The 18892-nt window shown below is 53.9% G+C and overlaps 6 protein-coding genes across 6 annotated transcripts; 4 read left to right on the top strand and 2 right to left on the bottom strand.

The window, feature by feature from the left end:
• Positions 1-61: 61 nt before the first annotated feature.
• PUNSTDRAFT_121821 (FAD/NAD(P)-binding domain-containing protein) lies at positions 62-2210 on the top strand (the record flags this gene model as incomplete). The annotated part of the gene is made up of 8 exons (XM_007386124.1): positions 62-280; positions 337-422; positions 480-817; positions 875-972; positions 1039-1377; positions 1431-1584; positions 1642-1754; positions 1813-2210. The coding sequence occupies exons 1-8, from the start codon at positions 136-138 to the stop codon at positions 2208-2210; spliced, it is 1671 nt and encodes a 556-aa protein (XP_007386186.1). The 5' UTR covers positions 62-135.
• Positions 2211-2465: 255 nt separating this feature from the next.
• On the top strand, positions 2466-5193 carry PUNSTDRAFT_145223 (DUF300-domain-containing protein; the record flags this gene model as incomplete). The annotated part of the gene is made up of 12 exons (XM_007386123.1): positions 2466-2677; positions 2733-2740; positions 2797-2886; positions 2936-2951; positions 2999-3066; positions 3120-3409; positions 3461-3542; positions 3597-3723; positions 3772-3836; positions 3892-4444; positions 4495-5060; positions 5122-5193. Exons 1-12 carry the CDS (start codon positions 2593-2595, stop codon positions 5191-5193), a joined length of 2022 nt encoding a protein of 673 aa, XP_007386185.1. The 5' UTR covers positions 2466-2592.
• A 1983-nt stretch (positions 5194-7176) lies between these two features.
• Positions 7177-8599, top strand: PUNSTDRAFT_127366 (NAD(P)-binding protein). Its single transcript, XM_007386122.1, has 5 exons — positions 7177-7567; positions 7622-7753; positions 7816-8027; positions 8093-8158; positions 8214-8599. The coding sequence occupies exons 1-5, from the start codon at positions 7212-7214 to the stop codon at positions 8483-8485; spliced, it is 1038 nt and encodes a 345-aa protein (XP_007386184.1). The 5' UTR covers positions 7177-7211; the 3' UTR covers positions 8486-8599.
• A 460-nt stretch (positions 8600-9059) lies between these two features.
• PUNSTDRAFT_136542 (Hydantoinase/oxoprolinase) lies at positions 9060-13656 on the top strand (the record flags this gene model as incomplete). The annotated part of the gene is made up of 30 exons (XM_007386121.1): positions 9060-9102; positions 9153-9341; positions 9396-9410; positions 9464-9537; positions 9588-9695; positions 9758-9859; positions 9916-9931; positions 9988-10053; positions 10106-10271; positions 10324-10459; positions 10516-10545; positions 10603-10667; positions 10718-10819; positions 10872-11065; positions 11125-11286; positions 11344-11483; positions 11536-11583; positions 11643-12094; positions 12142-12164; positions 12217-12257; positions 12319-12359; positions 12417-12429; positions 12483-12557; positions 12621-12661; positions 12713-12862; positions 12920-13007; positions 13082-13097; positions 13152-13372; positions 13424-13509; positions 13581-13656. The coding sequence occupies 30 exons, from the start codon at positions 9060-9062 to the stop codon at positions 13654-13656; spliced, it is 2979 nt and encodes a 992-aa protein (XP_007386183.1).
• Positions 13657-13782: 126 nt separating this feature from the next.
• PUNSTDRAFT_115211 (uncharacterized protein) lies at positions 13783-15391 on the bottom strand (the record flags this gene model as incomplete). Its single annotated transcript, XM_007386120.1, has 3 exons — positions 13783-14650; positions 14704-15253; positions 15322-15391. The coding sequence occupies 3 exons, from the start codon at positions 15389-15391 to the stop codon at positions 13783-13785; spliced, it is 1488 nt and encodes a 495-aa protein (XP_007386182.1).
• Positions 15392-15570: 179 nt separating this feature from the next.
• On the bottom strand, positions 15571-18597 carry PUNSTDRAFT_105840 (P-loop containing nucleoside triphosphate hydrolase protein). The gene is made up of 10 exons (XM_007386119.1): positions 18222-18597; positions 17929-18172; positions 17681-17872; positions 17346-17629; positions 16944-17293; positions 16824-16890; positions 16628-16768; positions 16325-16574; positions 15946-16266; positions 15571-15888 (listed from the first exon to the last, which is right to left on the bottom strand). Exons 1-10 carry the CDS (start codon positions 18567-18569, stop codon positions 15605-15607), a joined length of 2481 nt encoding a protein of 826 aa, XP_007386181.1. The 5' UTR covers positions 18570-18597; the 3' UTR covers positions 15571-15604.
• Between the last annotated feature and the right edge of the window lie 295 nt (positions 18598-18892).

Here is an 18892-nt window from a genome sequence, read left to right as displayed (position 1 = left end):
GCGAAACCGTATTCGGACTTCTGCATAACGGCGTTTACTTCCATTGGCACGTATAAGAGCTGCGAACACGGACCATACCAGCCAGCCAATTCGACCAATATCCGCTGACATCGTCTTCAACTTGCTGAACTCAACATGTCTGCCACTCCGATCCCATCTCGTGCACAGATCCTCGTCATCGGCGGAGGACCTTCAGGGAGCTACGCGGCCTCTGCGCTCGCTCGAGAAGGCCTCGATGTCGTTCTCCTGGAAGCGGCCCAGTTCCCTCGTTACCATATTGGTGAGCCTCGTTATGACAAACCTTCCAATTATGCACAAGCTGAGATTCGGGCTCAGGCGAGAGCATGATTCCGTCTGTCAGATATTATCTCAGGTTCATCGATGCCGAAGAGAAGGTGAAAGCCTTTGGTTTCGAGAAGAAGGTTAGATACCCCTTTGTTCCAGTAGTCCGGAAGGGTCTTTACTGACCAGGTCGACAGCCCGGAGCAGCGGTCAAGTTCAACCAGTACAAGCAAGAGGGCTACAGTGACTTCGTGGCCCTCGGTCCCAACGCGCACTCGTGGAACGTCTCTCGCGCGGACTTCGACGAGATTCTGCTGAGGCATGCCGCCGAGTCGGGCGCGGCTGTCTTCGAGCGTACAAGGGTAAACGAACTGCACTTCTCCGAGGACGAACAGCGCAGGCCGATCTCCGCCTCGTACACTCGAGGCGAGGAGACGGGCACTATCTCCTTCGATTATCTGATCGACGCCAGTGGTCGTGCTGGCATCTTGTCGACCAAGTATCTGAAGAACCGCAAGTTCAATGAGAGTCTGAAGTGCGCAGCCTTTCCTTATAATTTTGAAAGAGTGACCGACAAGTATCTGTTTTCCAGGAACATCGCCATTTGGGGCTACTGGCAGAGCACCGGTGGTTACATGAAGGGCACCGGGCTCGACAGGGAAGGCGCTCCCTACTTCGAGGCTTTGACCGGTACGTGCCCCTCCGTTGGCACCGGACGGAAAACTCGTCTCACTGCGGTTGTTCTTGCTCTCGTAGACGAATCTGGTTGGGCTTGGTTCATCCCGCTCAGCAATGGCAAAACATCCGTCGGCATTGTCATGAACCAGAAGCTTTACAACGAACGCGTGCGCGCTATGTCAGCCGTAGATTCCTCCGCACAGCACACCCTCCTCGATCGCTACCTCGCAGCGCTGCCGCTGGCCCCGAACGTCTCCAAGCTCATTGGAAAGGAGGCGGAGCTCATCAGGGACTCGGTCGGCTTTGACGAGAAAGGCGACCGGACCACGCTCCCTACCATCAAGATGGCGAGCGATTACAGCTACAGCTCCCAAACTTACGCCGGGCCTGGCTGGCGTTTGGCTGGTGACGCAGGAGGTCAGTGATCTCATGCTTGTGCCATGACGTACAACAGACTGATATGTGGCCAGCTTTCATCGATCCTTTCTTCTCTTCGGGTGTTCACCTCGCCTTCACGGGAGGTCTGTCTGCTGCTGCGACCGTCTCCGCGTCAATTAGGGGTGACTGCGATGAGGAGACGGCATGCCGCTGGCATACTGAGCGTGTCAGCATCAGCTACACCCGGTAGGTGCGAATATCCGTCGTTTTTGCACCGATCCTAACCACCCCCCCGGCGGATAGTTTCCTGCTGGTCGTCCTCAGTGCCTACAAGCAAATCCGTTCTCAGTCGCTAGACGTACTATCAGACGTCGACGAGGACAACTTCGATCGCGTGTTCAACTTCATTCGTCCAGGTCAGCGATAATGCAGCTATAGACGAGGGTTATATCTGATGATCCCGCTACTATCCAGTCATTCAAGGTGCGGCCGACATGGGCGAGCGACTCTTTGCAAAGGAGGTCGACGAGGCGCTCGACTTCTGTGGCAAGCTCTTCGCGCCCGTCAGCAAGGACACCCAGCTGGCCGTCCGCCGCAGTATGGGCTTGGACTACGAGCTCTCCAACGCGGGCGCTATCAAGGCCCAGGACAGCGAAGCCAATGTCACGCCCGGGAAGGACGGAGAGGGCATCGTGGACACCAAGTACGAAGAGGAGACGAAGGAGATCCTCGAGAAGATCAACCAGGGTTCGGCTGTCAAGAGGGAAGAGGTCAAGGACACTGCTAACATCAACAATTTCGAGGAGGAGCCGATCGACGGACGCGTTGTGCGCTTGGAACGGGGTCATCTAGGCTTGGTCGCGGTATGCTAAGTGCAGGTGAACGCGGCAGATCCCCATGTCATATAGAGGTTTCCAGCTTTCTTGCTTCTCCGATAGCGATCTGTAGAACATCTGTATCATAAGTCTTAACACACGTTACCGACAGGTTTGCCCATAATACTAGGTGATGGAGGTGGAATGAAATGCGGCCTAGTTGAGTACGCTGAGCACTCCAAGTAGGGACAAATTTTCCCATGCGTGAGCAGATGCAGCACACGTGCATATACGATCATCGTCCCGACGCTACCAAGCTGCCCTAGCGGGCCAAGGGCGTGCGCACCTCCTGACGCAGGAGATATACCCGCTATCCTCTCCGGCCCATTGATGATCTGAAGACTACCTTGCTTGTATCCCGACGAAAACTGTGCACAAGATGTCGACGAACGCAACTTGCTTCAAGGAGATGGCGCCGGAGAAGAGCCCGCCTCTGTTCCAGCACGGCAATGTGGTGTTCCAAGGTGAGCCCGTCGGTAACGTTTCCAGTATTCGTGTTGCTGACACGACGTCATGTAGCCCATCAAGTAGGACCTTCCGTGCTGTGGTGTTGCCTTCTACTGACGGTTTCGCCGATATGCAGGTCGGCTGGATCGTGTCCGGGTTCTTCATGATGGTGGCAATCGTAGCGTCTTTCTGGTTGATAAACAAGCATCTGCAGTGGTATACAAATGTACGTCTGATCCCTGCTTCCGTCGATCGTTGTCTTAAATTTGTCGCAGAAACGCGAGCAACGATGTGCGTCATTCGCTCAGTGGAAGGACTGAAGCTGACGCACTTCATAGACATTGTCCGCATCTTGTTCATGGTCCCTATCTATGCTGTCATCAGCTTCGGCTCTTATATATACTGGGTAATGTCCCCGTTGTTTAATCATGAATCCGTCTAGCTTATCGATAACAACAGAACCATGCGACTCCATTGCTGCTCATCCGCGATTGCTACGAATCCACTGTGCTCACCGCGTTCTTCTATCTCCTGCTCATGTATCTTTCCCCCGATCCGGACGAGCAAAAGGACATATTCCGGAAGGAGGGCCTCTCCCGCCAATATGACGCTACGGCTCACCGGCTAGGCAAGCCTCCGCGCAAGTGGATGTTCCCTCTTGGCTTCGTGAAATGGAAACCCCAAGACGGTTACTACTTCTTGCAGCTGATGAAGTGGGCTATATTGCAGTACTGTGTCATCCGTCCGGTGTGAGTACTTGCGGATATGCGAAGGCTCTCATACTGATCGTCTGAATCCAGCACGACCCTCGCAGCCGTTATTCTGAACTACATGGGTCTGTATTGCGAAGACTCCTGGTCACCGCGCTGGGGCCAGGTCTATGTACGTGATCTGAAACCTCGACGGAGCGTGTGTTATTCTTATATTTCGGGCTAGATCACTACCGTTGTTTCGATCTCCGTCACTGTTGCGATGTACTGTCTTCTACAAATGTACACGTCGGTTTCAGAGCAACTCAAGCCGCAGAAACCGCTCTTGAAACTCTTTGCCGTCAAAGCTGTTGGTAAGCCCTACCATCTTGCTGCTCTCTACATGATTAACGTAGAAGTAGTATTTCTCACATTCTGGCAGGCTTCGCTTCTTTCGGTCCTTGCTATGTTCGGGTGGGTGAAGGATGTAGGTTTCACGTTACCTCCATTCTATCTCCGACGTTCTGAACAAGAAGCAATAGACGAAGTACATGACCGCGGATGACATCAACACCGGTATTTCCGCCATCCTTGAGACGTTCGAGATGATGTGCTTCGCGTTTCTGCACATCCGAGCGTTCACGTACAAGGTCTACCGGCCCGCCTACAACTCACAATACGACACTCCGCCCCAGCGCACGCCAAGGCTAAAGTCCCTTGGACATGCCCTCGATTTCAGGGAGACATGGCGCGAGATCCGCGACGGCGCTGTATACATGGTTCACCGGTGGCGGGGAGTCGAGACGGATCAGGCAGCCCGTCGGACTATGCACTTGCAGGAGGCATTTGGGCACAACAGAGCGCGCCTTACCAAGGCGGATGTTGGCGCCCCGGTACCGGGAACTTTTGAGAAAGTTACGGGAAGGCGAGATACGCACAACGCGGAGCGCGTCCGTGGCGCGGTTGACAGCGATGCAGACATGATGGTCTCGGAAGGCCGTAGGCGGTGGCTAGACGCTGGCAGGCGGGAGAAGAGCGAAGGATTGGAGGCAGAGATAGAGCGCGAGTTGCAGAAGAAAGGCTATTCCATTCGGGGTTCGTTATGTTTCCCTCCTTATCAGCGAAGATCTCATATTCCCTTTCAGGTCGAAGGGATACCCCATCGGGGCAATATGGCAGACTCCCTGCTGTCGACGATGACGATCAGCAAAACCAACAAGGTCACGGTTCTAGAAAGCGGTCCTTCTGGCGCAGCATATATGACCGCATATCCCAGACAAATGCGCCTTCGGCTCAGGAATATGAATGGGATAACGACATTGACCACGAGAAACTGCTGCGTCCGTCATCGTACCAACCTACTCAGGACTCGCAGTGGCAGTATCAACGTCGGCAACCAGCTACGCAAACGTTACTGTACGACGACCCACCGCCACGATCTGTCATCCGCAGCTATCGCGGTGAGAAGCGATCCCGATCGTCGGACAACCACAGGGCCCAGCGGAACCTGAATCCATACGGAAACCCGACTGCGTATGAGCCTTCGGCGACTCGGGAATTTCGTGCGCCTCCTTTGCCGGCCTCCACGAGCTACCTGGCGGCGCCCTCTGCTCGCGACCATCGATCGTACCTGCAGATTCCACAACAGACCATGCAACGCTCAGACAGCCTCCTGCAACGCGTCTTTCCGCATTCGGCCCCGCATTCCGACGTAGCCTCTTCCGAGAATCGCTCGTTCACAGCGACCTCATCCCACTCACACGTTAGACCAGTGCATCCGCCCAAGCTCGCGCCCGGAGAAATCGTTGCGAGAGATCCAGATGCAGTTAGGTTTCCAGAAATAAAGCCTGCTTCGTTTCATCACCCTAGCCTGCCAGGCGTGGAACGTCAATTGCCGTCTCGGCCTACACATCGACGTGATTCCGCGCAGTCCGGACTTCCTAGGAACACAGCGACGCCACTGCTGCCTCCAACCCGTTCGCCTCCAGCTCGAACGCGTCCATCGGTAGCAACGCCGCCCCATTCGCCTCCGCTACCAAGATACAAAGCTGTCCGACGCGACCAACTGGTGATGCCAGCACCGCTGGCTCCCCCCATAGTGGTCGACGACGCAGAAGTTTCGTCGAATAGCAGCTATGCTACCGCTTCCGAACATTCCCATCCAGATCCCGCTCCTCCGACTACCGACATCCCAGTTAAGAGCTCCCGAATCTAATTATGTCGGCTTCCGGCGTAGACAGCTGTCAATCGGTCATCGAACGCGGGTGCTCTGATCCACGGCGCTGACGCTGCTGTTCAGAAGCAATAGCCATATTTGACCCGTACACCACTCGCGCAACATCTGAACTTGCTATTCCTGACCCGTGACGTTTCACTGCCTCTCCGTCAAAAAGCAGATGCAGACTACTTATTGACTGATGACTTATTATGACGCTACGACTATTGATGAAGGAATATCATATCTATATTTAACTGTTGCTTGTAATCGGACGTTGTACCGTTCTGTGTTGATTACTCGTACTGCTCCTGCCGTCTTGCTCGATCTTTACGTTGCGCTGAGACGCCAGTTTCGGTTCGCTCGCACTTGTGCACCATATCGGGGATCCTGAGGACAGTAAATTTGTATCTTCCGATTGCCAATATCTTCGTACTTTTCGCCTTGCTTCGAGAAGCTTGGCAGATACAAGAAGTTAGCAGTAGGCTGTCCTGTGTCGACATTTTCCAGAAGCTGGCTCTTACATTTGCAAATGCAGGGACTATGCCGTATCGTGGTCAGATCGTCGTATTTGGTTGCGATAATCAGATCCCGGTTGAGGTACTTATGTATATGATATACAGACGCAATGGTCACAAGTCTCAGAGTCATAACGGCGCTCTAGAAAAGTATGGTCGTGCTTTGAACAACTACGTCAAATTCTCAACCTGAACTGGACGCCAGGCATTGCATTGATTTACGTAGTACAACAACGTAGTATATGTGAGTATGAATAATTTTGACTCTTCTTTTGAGATCGCTCCAGTGGGAACAGCTCAAGGGAGTCGAACATGTGCATAAGTTCTGGCTCAGTGAGCTGTCCGGCTCTGGGCACTAGGCGGTGCGAGTTGACCGATATTTGTTCGCAGTGCTTGTCCATATCCGACATCGCGATCATGGGCAAGGGCGAGAAACGAGCTGGAGGCCCAGGGATCAAGGAGTAGAATTGACGTGATTTTTCAATGATGGCGGTGCTCATTGATATCGTCGTTTGCCGTACACCGGGTCTCCGAAAAATGGATCCTTAGTTACGTCGCCGCCGTCGGAGGTTCACCTCGACCGATTGGAAACCTGCCATGCAGCTTACCTTTCGTAAGGTGGACCAATTACAAACTGCAGTCGCGGTGTAGCCGGTTTCCTTGCTCCACCAGATCTTGTGGTCACTATCTCACCGGCCAACTTTTCCGAGCACTGGTACTGCCTCAAAGCCGGCGATTTTCACCCCGGCTGCTTTTTCATGGTCGAATTCCCTACCTGCAGTCAGTAACGCCGATTCCGAGGTGCCTGCTCAGATGTGCAGCCGGCGAGAGTGAGCTCGCGTTTGCGAGCCTCGTGGAATGACCAACTGGGGCCGCAGGCACCCATCCCCCGATCTCTCTAACTATGCGTTGCGCGGAAGATTTCCTTGCCTATCGGAGTACCAGAAGGGTCGTGTATTCTTCCTCGTCATGGAACGGCTCAATCCCGAGCGCCGACATCGCTCTTGGGATGCAAGAATATCATCGCGCTATATCAGATGCAATTACTTCTCTACGCGGTGCTCTTAACCACCAACTCTCGATGGGTATATAACGCGCCTTGCGGACATAGAGTTGCCCTCCGTCACTCATGGCGCCTCGTTCTACCCTTGTCTGGACTCTATTGCATGCCCCGCAAGATGCCGTGCGCGAAGACGCCTTCGCGCTCTCAAGAGTGGATCTTCCTGGCTTACAGGATGGTGACGTACTACTGCAAATGATCTACCTCTCGAACGACCCCGCGCAGCGTGCGTGGATCCAAAAGGACGGAGACGAATCTCGCTCGTACACGCGGCCTATACGCGAAGGAGATGTGATGCATGCCTATGGAATCGCCAAGGTGATAGAGAGCAAGTCCTCAAAATATCAAGTCGGGCAGCTCATCAGGGCATCTATGGGATGGAGGCAGTACCATGTCATGTCTGAACATGCTGTGATGCCGGTGCCGTAGGTCCATTTTGTAGACCTGACATGCGGTCATATCAACCGATACTCGCTCAGGCAAATACCGGGTCTCTCGCCGACGGTCGCATTGGGAGCGCTCGGTGGACCGGCGCTTACTGCTTATTTCGCGCTGTATGACATTTGCCACGTTACTCCGGAGCAGGTTGTACTGGTCTCAGGAGCTGCAGGGTGAGGCAACATATCAGTTTCCGTGACCCACGGCAGGCTAACTCATGCATCTGCATATCTAGTGCTACCGGATCGGCAGCCATTCAAATTGCTAAGAAGATCATTGGGGCCAAACGCGTAATTGGAATCGCCGGTGGTCCACGCAAGTGTGCCTACGTCCGCGAAATCGGAGCGGACGAATGTTTGGATTACAAAGCCCCTGGCTTCAAGGAAGCTCTGCACAAAGCGACGGAAGGTTTTGTGGATGCCTATCTGGACCTTGTTGGCGGCGACAGTACGTTGATCCCATACAAATGCGACGCGACTAAAGTCTCTAATACTTACGGCTATCCGTAATAGTCCTGGATGCCACTCTCTCTCGGATGAAGCGTTACGGTCACATAGCTGCCATTGGTAGCATCAGCAGTAAGCGAAGAGTAAGTAACATCCGGACCGAAGATAGCTTACGTCCGTGCCGTAGCCTACAACGATCCAAAACGGCCGTCGATCACGAACTGGCATGAAGTAATTCAAAATTCTCTGACAATTCACGGCTTCATCATCGCAGACTATGCGAACCGGTATCCCGCAGCTATCAAGGTGCTCGCACAGGCAATCCAGGCTGGCATAATCGACGTGGAGGGTGGTGAGACCGTATGCGAGGTCCCGTTCGACAATGTGCCGCAAGTGTGGAGAGGGCTTTTCACGGGGGCTAATCAGGGAAAGTTGATCACGAAGGTGACGAATCCTTGAGAGAGCACGGGGAGTTAATAAGTAGCGTGGTGCTGATGTGACTCGTGAGCGCCTAGTGTAGACTACGAAGCTGTTGCGTACGACTTTCCTACCGGTATCCTGATTGTATGCCGCCCACGGTCCCGAGATTTGCACTAAGGACTATCATGAGACGCTTCTTTCATTGAACCGTCCAAGACAGTGTACTGCTGTCAGCTCTGGGGTACATGCGCCTTCCCCCTAGAGTGTCGCGTTGTGCGTAATCTCTGCTCATACTGCGCGGTGATTCCAAAGACCTGAGGCGCCCTAGCTGCAATGAGCAGGTCGACCCGACGCGCACAGATAGTCAGGGCAAGCTTCAAGTTGGACAAGCGTGCTGCAAGCCCTGCGGCGCCGGCGGCAAGCGCGAGGTCACCTGATCGCGTACCATGGCCATGTGGCAGTGTTCCGATTCGGGAGACACCCAAAGCCATCGGCATTCGAATACCACGCCTCTAAGTATGGTGAGAGATAGGGTATGTAGTATATCACGCAGCGATATGGGATATCTACCAGCACGTCCTGTCATTCAGCGCACTCGTTCCGCCTTTGTGCCATGTCGACTCAGCAACGCTATCGTATAGGTGTCGACGTCGGAGGTAAGAATGTCGTGGAGGATTGGAGAAGTATCATCACTGACCACGCGCAGGCACAAACACTGACTCCGTACTGCTCGACGTATTGCCCAATGTCTCGGCTTCTGAATCCAGAGGGGTTATGTCTTCGTCCAAGAAACCGACCACTCCGAATGTGACGGATGGCATTGAGGCTGCAGTTCGATCTGTGCTCGAGGACAGTCGCGTCCAACCTGCGGAGATTGGTAGCTTGATGATTGGAAGTTCGTAGCCTCGACCGCCCTGAGGCTACTCTGCTGCTGACTTCGACACTGCAGCGACGCACTTCATCAGTGAAACTGGTTCTGATTCCTCCTCAAGTGGTCATACTGAAGCCTTCGTGCAGATGCTGTAGTGGAGGCAGACTCCAGGAGGCTCTCTAAAGTAGCCGTGATTCGGCTTGGGGCACCGTATACGGAGGTAAGCTCAAAGTCCAGGTGCTCGTTAGCTCAATATCAAGGCAAATCTAGGAATGCCCTCCGTTTATCGACTTCCCTCCGATTCTCCGCTCCATCACAGAAGGACACGTCGCTATACTGAAAGGAGGACTTCAAATCGATGGCTCAGCTATCAACGATGTATGTTCATTGGCCCTCTCGGGAATGCTACTATGTCACTCATTGCGGCTCTTGTATGCAAGATCGACGAGGCTGAGCTAAAGGCGGAGGCGGCCAAAATCCGTGACAAGGGGCTGACGTCTGTCGTCCTTGTCGGAATTTACTCGCCTTTGGATCAGAACGACGTAAGTCTACCCGAGGTTGTCGATTTGTGTGCCGTGTTGACACGGTTTACCGCAAGGGCACGAGTCAAGAGGGTTAGTCTTTGATCGCATCGTTTATCAATCATAACAACATCCTTGTTTGCTGTCAGACCGTGCCAAAGATATCCTATCCCAGGCACTCGGACCTGGGGTGGATATTGTTTGTTCAAGAGAAGGTAGGCCGGACCTCATCACGGTATTGGGACGGAAAGCTGATCGGATTTGTAGTTGGACATGCTGGCCTACTCGAACGAGAGAACGCGTCGATATTGAACGCGTCTATCCTCGCCTTCGCGAGGCGTACAATCAGAGGATTTCAACGTGCAATGAATCGTCTGGGTCTCAAATGCCCTCTATTCCTGACGCAGAACGACGGCACACTGATCACTGCTGCGTAATTTTTTGGCCCTCGGACGTGTTAGCCTCTTTTTCACGACTGCATGCAGAAAGGCGGCGAAACTTCCAATCCGCACCTTTGCTAGTGGTGCTACCAACAGTATGCGCGGCGCGGCGTATCTGGCACACGGCAAGGGGGTTGAGCAGCAGGATGGCGTGGAACATGGAAATCTGGTTGTTGTAGATGTAGGTAGCTCTTCTCGGAACTCGCCGATAGCATTGAAGCCGAACACTCGCAATAGATTGGTGGAACGACCACGGATGTCGGCGTGGTGAGCTCTTTTTTCAAATCCCTGTCCTGATCACCTCACTGAGATGCTTGGACGAAGTTGTTGCCCTCTGGCTTTCCGCGGCAGGCTGCAGCATATATCGAAGTAGCTGGCGTTCGCACTAAGTGAGCGGAAGCTGTTGGGTGCTCCTGGTTTTCTCGACTAATGAGTGCAGCTTCTCGATGCCAGATGTGCAGAGTATAGGTCTTGGAGGTGGATCCCGGGTACACGTCTCGGAGACGGCAGCAGGCGAAACTGTCGTTTCAGTTGGGCCGGAGTACGTGTATTCCCGGATCTGATACACACACCCGAGCTAATATGTGCCCTAGCTCTACTGGATACAAGCTTCTGACGGAGGGTCTCGTATTCGGCGGCAGCACGCTGACGGCGACCGACTGTGTCGTCGCTACCGACGAATCCCTTCAGGTCGGCGACAGAACCAAAGTCTCGGGTGCGATTCCGGAGAGCGTACTACAGGGCGCTCGAGCGGCCATGAAAAAGCTATTAGAAGATGTCGTTGACCGTAAGCGTGTTGTTCACGTATGCCTGATTGCACTCAAGCTTCATTCCTTCTATATACAGGCATGAAAACCAGCCCTGAGCCTGCTACAGTTCTCCTCGTGGGAGGTGGTAGCATCCTCGCGCCGTCAAGCCTCAAAGGAGTTGCCAATATCGTCCGACCACCCTTCTTCTCTTGCGCTAATGCCGTTGGTGCTTGCGTGGCGAATATTTCCGGAGAATTCGGTGAGAATGCCTCCTTGGTTCGCTATGGCTCGGTTCGTATACTCAATATGGGACCAGACACTATCGAGATTTTACAAGACAAGTCTCTGGAGGATGTGCTAGAGAAATGCAAGGTGGAAGCAATTGAACGCGCTGTGGCCGCAGGTGCAAAGAAGCACACTGTCAAGGTCGTGGAGGTTGAAAATCTTCCGGTTCAGGTAAGCGGATGTTCGCAGTCAGTGCGCTCACCCGGACTCAGGTTTCTCTCAGTATGTTACCAATAAAGCGACCCGTATTATCGTTCGTGCAGTTGGAGAGGTGAGTCGATGCTCATATGTGCACTCATCCGACGCGCCCAATGCCGATATCGCGTTCAGCTTGACACCGAGGCGATGCTGGAGTCATCGAATGTCATGGAAGATCGCGAAGAAACGGAAGAACCCGAGGGAGAGAACGATTCCAAAAGCGGCGACCGAATCATACGGATCGATGTCAACACCTACGTCCCTCAGATTAACGCCAAGCGGGAGTGGATCCTCAGCGAGATCGACCTTGCTTGGATCGCCGAAGGCTGTGGTATACTGGGAACCGGTGGCGGCGGCAGCCCGTACCCGCCGCAAATCATGGCACGCCAGATCCTTCGCGATGGAGGCGAGATACGAGTAATCTCTTCCGACAGTCTACCGGACGATGCGGTTATCTTCCGAGGGCATTTTATGGGATCGCCTTCCGTATCGAACGAACGCTTACAGGCGGGCACCGAAACCGAGACGGCTTGTCGGAACCTTGCCAAGTTTGTGAACATGGGAACTCCGGCCGCGATAATATCGTGAGTATAATCTTCTGCATCGCGACACGGTTTGACTCTCCAGACAGGGACGAGATTGGTGGTGGTAATGGTAAGCACCGAGGAAAACCTGTGTACCTATCAAGAAGTGATGTATGCTCCAGGTATTCAGCCAATGATACTGGCGTCGGCCAAGCACCTCAACGTATGTTGCTTAGTTGCTGCATCGTACCGAGTTCAAGAAATAGTATCTGACCTCATGTCAGATTCCGGTTTTCGACGGCGATCTGATGGGCAGAGCGTATCCGTATGTACATATCCTGGTTTCCTCTTACAGCAGTTGACTGTCGCCATGTCCATTCAGCAACATGTGGCAGGTACCGGCCTTGAAAACTCAAAATTTCCGCCTAAATACTGAAATCCGGACCAGAGCCTGCCTGCCGCATATGGTGTTCCCGCTAGTCTTGTACCCTGTGCAATCGCAGACGGTGTTGGTAACTCTGTGGTAGGTCCCTGCCGTATATAGGATGCGATTGGCCAATTTTTATGTTTGCTGCTTGCTGCATAGCTTCTTCCATCGACATCTGATCAATGGATGGTTGAAACTTTGTGAGTGTCACTGGTGCATCAACGAGCTGTGATTCATTGACATTACAACAGGCTCAGAGGTGCATGCACTAGCATGGGAAGCAAGGCTGGAGTGTCAATGGCACCTCTGTCGGCGAAGACCTGTAGGGAGTACGGAGTGACGCGCTCCGTGTCACAAGCGTGGAGAATTGGCAGGGCCGTCGCTCTCTGCCGGCAGAGAAAGTAAGCAGTTTGGTAGCACTGATGTTCGTAACGCTGAACCTACCATTCTACTCGCAGTGATTTGAGTGGCATCCCCAATGGGGTTCTTGAGCTTCAGAACGGTAAATGTCTCTTCATTGGCAAGATAACCGCAGTCAACCGCGAGGTTCGAGCGGGATTCACGGCAAGTACCCCAGTTGTTATTCAGTATCCCGCGCGCTGATCAGCGTCTTCGTCAAGTGGGGCACCGTGACCAGTGAGTGATGCTGTTCGTTGTATTCAACGTAATTGGCGCTGAAAGGAAAACCAGTGGTCCCACTCCTGGATAGCGAAGTGGAGTCAGCACGACCGAACGGACTGTCTGCTAATGCTGATGATGCGCTCACTATCACCTTCCAAAACGAGAACCTAACTGCCGAGCTCACCTCCGCGCCAGGCGCAAAGCAAATGCTGGCCGTGGTACCCGATCTGATTACTGTGCTGGATTCCCAAAGCGGATCGAGTCTGGGAACACACGAGTATCGTTATGGGGTACGTGTTCTCACCGAGTCAGCACTGTGGAGGGAAGCTGAAAGGCATCAGTTACGAGTCACCGTTCTCGTCCTTGCCTCGCATCCCTTATGGACGACCGAGCGAGGTCTCGAAAATGGCGGGCCCAAAGCATTCGGGTGGGTCCTCGCCTGCTACATGCCGCTTTGGTCGGTTTGCTGACCTACGGCTTGATCTTCGTGGTTTACAGGCTGGACGGACCCTACAAACCAGTAGCGCAGTATTGCGAACCTCGTTCGGTCATCGAGGAATACGGCAAGCCGTGAACGGCTTGCAAGACAACGGGCACAATCACCGTATTGTTACATAGCTGCAAGTAGGCCAAAGGTGCCTATGGTTGGATGCAGCTTAAGATATAGCCCAAGCCAGATGAATTACAGCGAGTAAACATGTTAGACCTCCTGCCGAGCCTTCCTTGCCTTCTTCCTCTGCCGTTTCTCCTCTTTTGTTCCAACCGGTGTTATCGGAGGATCCTCCCCTGAGGGCTCCTCCGAGGCAATCTCTTTTTGCGACTTCTTTTTCTTGCTCTTCTTCTCACTCTTGTCAGACGGTTCTGGCGAGGCAGATCGCCCGGCCACCGCAGCCTGATCCTCTTCACGTGGAGGCTGGTCGTCGTTTATAACCTCCTTCGCTTTCCTCTCTCGTTCCTTCCGTTCCTTCTTCTCGCGTTTCCGTCGTTTCCTGTCGTCCTCAACCTGTTCCCCGACCTTTGCGGGTTCTGTCGACTCTGACGGGCCAGGTTCTGGAACTACGGTAGCAGCCGTGATTGAACTGTCAAACACAATGGAGCGGGAGCTGCCTAAGCCCCCGCGCGGCCGGTCGTCCTCCTCATCTCTCGCAGCAGCGGTAAAAGAGGAAACGAATGCAGGAGGACGAGAAGCACCGAGCCCTCCGCGTAAAGGATGTTCTTCATCTTGCGTCTCAGCAGTCGTCCAACAGTGCCGCAGATTCGAGGATCCTAAGCCACCTCGCGGATCGCGTTCCCCGGCATCCGGAGGTATTTTTGCAATAGGTGTGTTGGAGGATGACGACGCTTTCGAGTTGGACTTCGCGAGCAGCTTCTCTTTGAAGTAATCCATGACGCTTTTTGACGAGGTGGTGAGCTGCTCGAGCGGTGCGGCTTCGGGTTCAGCGGAGGGCTCAGGGGTGGTAGAGGTCGTGATGGTAGGAGTAGCATTGCGGGAGATGCCTAAGATTTCTGAGACAGCCGCGGAGTCAGCCAGTGCCATACGTTTCGCCCGGATGAAGCGAGCGCGATGCCTGAAATCAGCGTTTGAGAGCGCCCGGTCGACGATAAGCGAGTTATGGCATACCCTCGAATAATCGGGACAGACGATGAGCGCGAGGTGGTCGTGGTCTCTGGGGCCGGCGACGCCTCGACGTCCTCTTCGAGCCTGCTTGGGGACGCCTCACCTTCCACATCCCCGCTGCGTTTCGATTTTTTGCTCTTCTCCTTCTTCTCCTTCTTCTCTTTTTTCCTCCTCTTCTTATCCTGCTCGTCATCGTCGTTGGCATCTTCAACCTCATCCGCCTTCCTCTTCTCCCCTGCAGCCTGTCCATCCGCCTCTTCTCCTTCGTTGTCCCCGCTCAACTCCTTTGCCTTGCTGAACCCGCTCAACTTTGTCCCGACAGTCTCGGTATCCCCTTCCCCTCCATTCAGCCGCCTGAGCAGACTCTCAAAGTCTTTGTTCTGTTTCCAGGCAATGCCATTTGGGTCCTTCTGATGCGCCGCGCCGATACCGTACATGTCTAGTTTCTGGTGCACCTTGATGTGCGATGTGCGACCCTCGCCGGAGACGCCAAGACCCTGAGAGGCATCCCAGCCAAATTTTGAAAGATAGTTCTGGCCAAATCGCGCCGCATCTGCCAGTAAGTGGGACCCCGGCTTAGTGCTGAGAGTTGGTGGGGCACATTCGCTGTTCGGGACATACCGTCGGCCCAAGATAAATTGCGAGGATCATTTCCAATGCGTCGTTTGACCTTGCGACCAGCGAGCCCCATGTCGATTTGAATGCGAAAGAGAGCTGCACACTGGCGGAAGGTAGCTAGCGCGTGGGAATAGTCTTCGCAACAGATCCCTCAATAAGTATCCCTCAATTGCTCCCAGCTCAGAACAACATGTAACGACTGTAGCACTCCAGAGGCTGCACGGAGAGAATATCAAGGAGGAAATGCATGTTCCGCCATTGCATCGGTACGATCATTGCAACATCCTTACGTTCCTACACTGAGCTCGACTAGTTCCGCGTATTCCTCCACCCCTCGCTCGAGCAGCTTCAGCTTCCCATGAAGCATGACATAGGTCTTACCTGGCGCGGATGCACCTGCGTCTTCGCCTGTCTCGTTTGATTGTGGGTTGTCCTCATCGTCTTGCGGAAGAGGCGCTCCCTCGACGATGGTACGAACGGCATGCCGGTCGTGAGACGCCAGCAAGATCGCCCCGCCGTAAGCTCGCAAAGCATCAATGAGCGCCGCAATGCTGTCAACGTCCAAGTGAGCTGAGAAGCGGTATAGTCAATCGATCGATCACCATCTGCAATGAGGGTCACGCCTACTCGTAACTTCATCGAGGACGAGCAAATCCGGCGCTGTCCAGATAACCTTCGCCAGCGCTAGTCTTACTCTCTGCCCCCCGCTCAACGCGCAGACCGGCTGTGCATCCGCGGTCCGTGCTGTGAGCCCGAGCATGCCTAAGATGGCCCGAGCGTCGCTCTCGGCGGCGGAGGTGTATTCGATGAAGTGCTTCAACGCGGATGTCTGCACTTGTGCCAGCTGTTCGACAGCGTGCTGCGTGTAGTGGCCGATACGTGCTTGAGGATGGAAGGTAGCAGAGCCCGCTGTCGGCTTTGTCACTCCCGTAACAAGGTTTATCAACGCTGGAAACATATAATTGTGCAATGAGCGTCACGCTGGTGCTGGGACTGACTAGATTACTTGTCTTCCCATGACCATTCGGTCCAACGAGTGCAACACGATCACCAATATCTATTGTCAGCCGTATATCCGACAACGTAGGTGCCTTCGCGCCTGAATATTGAAAGCACACGCTCTCAAGGTGCACAAGTGCACCAGGGAACCGCAGCGGCTCAGGATCTGGGAAATACCATTCGATGGCCTTCTCGGGGCCTTCAAGAGTGGGCATCGCTCTGTTTGTCTCGTGGTAGCCTCCAAAATCACGGTTCAGCTGGGGATCAGATATGAGCAGCAAGGTCTGGCTCGATAAAATCCCGGATGCACCTTGAAACGGTGGCCAGCCGCGTTTCTTTCGAGACCCCATCGTTCATCGAGTTTTCGTTGCCGGCTCTTGACCATCCGCAGGCGATTATCGTCCCCGTTCTTCTTGGCAGACCGTAGACCTTCCTCAATCGTTTTCTGTATCTGTAGAAACCGATCCGTCACGTCGTGACCATGCGCAGCGGTCGGATATACCTACATGAGCCTTCTTCTTGTCCAGTGCTTCCAACTGCTTGGACGTCTTCTTGTATTTCTTCCACTCTTGCCTTGCCATGCCTCTGAGTGGTTTGTTCATGGGAAGGAGCAAACTGAAACTCACAATTCGTATGATGAGAGGTTACCTTCAAAGTATCTCAGCTTTTTCTCCCTGATAATGATAAGCTCTTCGGATATTGCGTCGCAGAACGCTCGATCGTGGCTGACAATCACGACGGTCGCGGGTAGGTCCAAGACAAATCGTTCCAACCATAGAACACCAGGAATATCAAGATAATTGACGGGCTCGTCGAGCAGTAGCACATCTGCTCGTCGAAGGAGGGCAGAGGCGAGGGCGAGCCTCGAACGCCATCCTCCCGAGAAGGACGAAACAGGCCGCGAGAATTGATCTTGTTGGAAACCGAGCCCCTGGAGCACAGTGCGAGCACGGGATTCAGCCGTCGCAGCCTCCATCTGCAAGACGGGTAAGACTGTGTACAATGGAGGTCATGGATGTGAGACTAACCAGGTCTAGAGCCGCAGACAGTTCTGCGACCAGGTGCGCTGCATCCACGAGGGTGTAGATGCCGTCGCCATCGGTCATGTTCGCGCGTTTCTCCTCCGCCGCCAATTCAGCTTCGACTACAAGCAAGCGCTTCCTGGCGTCGGCGCCCCGAGCCCCGCTCCTCTTCGACGCAATGCGTTGAGCATCTTCCAGCTCGGCTCTCTTGCGAGCTACATATATCGAGGAAACGGCTTTATGTACTTCCTGAGGCGAAGGATTGTCCGATTCCATGATCTTGGAGAGCACTAGAAGAAGTCAGATCGGCTGCCCCTCAGAGATACGATACACATGCTGACTCGCGAAGTCCTCTGCAACCTGTTTTCGTTCATGGTCGCTATCGAGGACAAAATGAAGAGCGTCCTGCGCCCCATATCCCGGGTTGGTTTCGAGGTCATATCGCTCCACCCCTGCGGTTTGGCTCACGAGGATAATCTTCAACGTCGGAGGAAGACCGGGTATCAATCCTTCGCCGAGCGCATACAACAACGCTGTGTGATGAAGTGATGAACGGGTATATGTGCTGAAACCGACATTGGATGCTCACTGCTCTTTCCGGTACCATTTCGTCCGACAAGCCCATATTTGACGCCCTCCTTGAGGCGCAGGAGTGCATCTTCGAGAAGCTCGAGCTTGCCAACGGCAAGGTTCAAGCCTTTGAGATCGATCTCTTTCGAGGCGGTGATAATAGTTTCGGTATGAAACCTGCTTTGCTGAGTTGTTACGACGATCGGTGGCACGATAGAAACTGATGTCTGGGAGATTGCTTCAGCAGCGGATGGGGAGACATTCTGGACGTTGATCAACACTCGAATCGCTGGTAGAAGCAGTAGCGCTGACTTGAGTAACTTCTTCCACCATGCGCGGACTAGCTTTCCCTGAGGACGGGGTGGCAGCCAACCTGTCTGAAGGTTGAGCCTTTCCGGCTTTCTTGGCTGCTCTCTCCTTCGCCTTCTTCTCGACGTCGGCTCTGCGACGGGCCTTCCGCTCGGCTTCGGCTGCATCCACTAGTTCGAAGGCCCGATGACGTTCGATTTCCGACTCCTGGAACGCGGCAAGCAGGATGTCGAGAAGCGCATCTTCCTTTCGAGTCTTGGAGTTGATGTGAGCATCCAACGCCTGTGATACACGCTCCAGAGCATTTGGCTGCATTCGATGAACGAGATCGCCTAGAAGATTGGCAGACATGATGAGCACGGAGCTGGTTTGACTGCGTCTCGTTCATTGCGCCCAAGTATATGTCGCGGGGCTTCGGTGCCGTCTTAGGTCTTGACTCAAGTCCAAGAATAAACAGGGAATCATAGAGATCGGAGGCAAAGCTGGGGCGTGCGTTCTGTCATATTGCTTGCATGTGGCCACACAGATGCCGACAATGCGCAAAACATCGTTGTAGCAAGAGAAAATGGATTACGCATCACGCTGGGCAACCCCCTCGCCAAACACCACGCCATGTGCTCCGTTGACATCGGCTCGAATGCGAGGACTATAAATCCCAACAAGTCCACTCTGCC

This window comes from Punctularia strigosozonata (assembly GCF_000264995.1).
Source record: "Punctularia strigosozonata HHB-11173 SS5 unplaced genomic scaffold PUNSTscaffold_10, whole genome shotgun sequence".
Taxonomy (NCBI): Eukaryota; Fungi; Basidiomycota; class Agaricomycetes; order Corticiales; family Punctulariaceae; genus Punctularia; species Punctularia strigosozonata.
The sequence above is the reverse complement of the archived record's forward strand: the minus strand, read 5'-3'. Positions and strand labels throughout refer to the sequence as shown.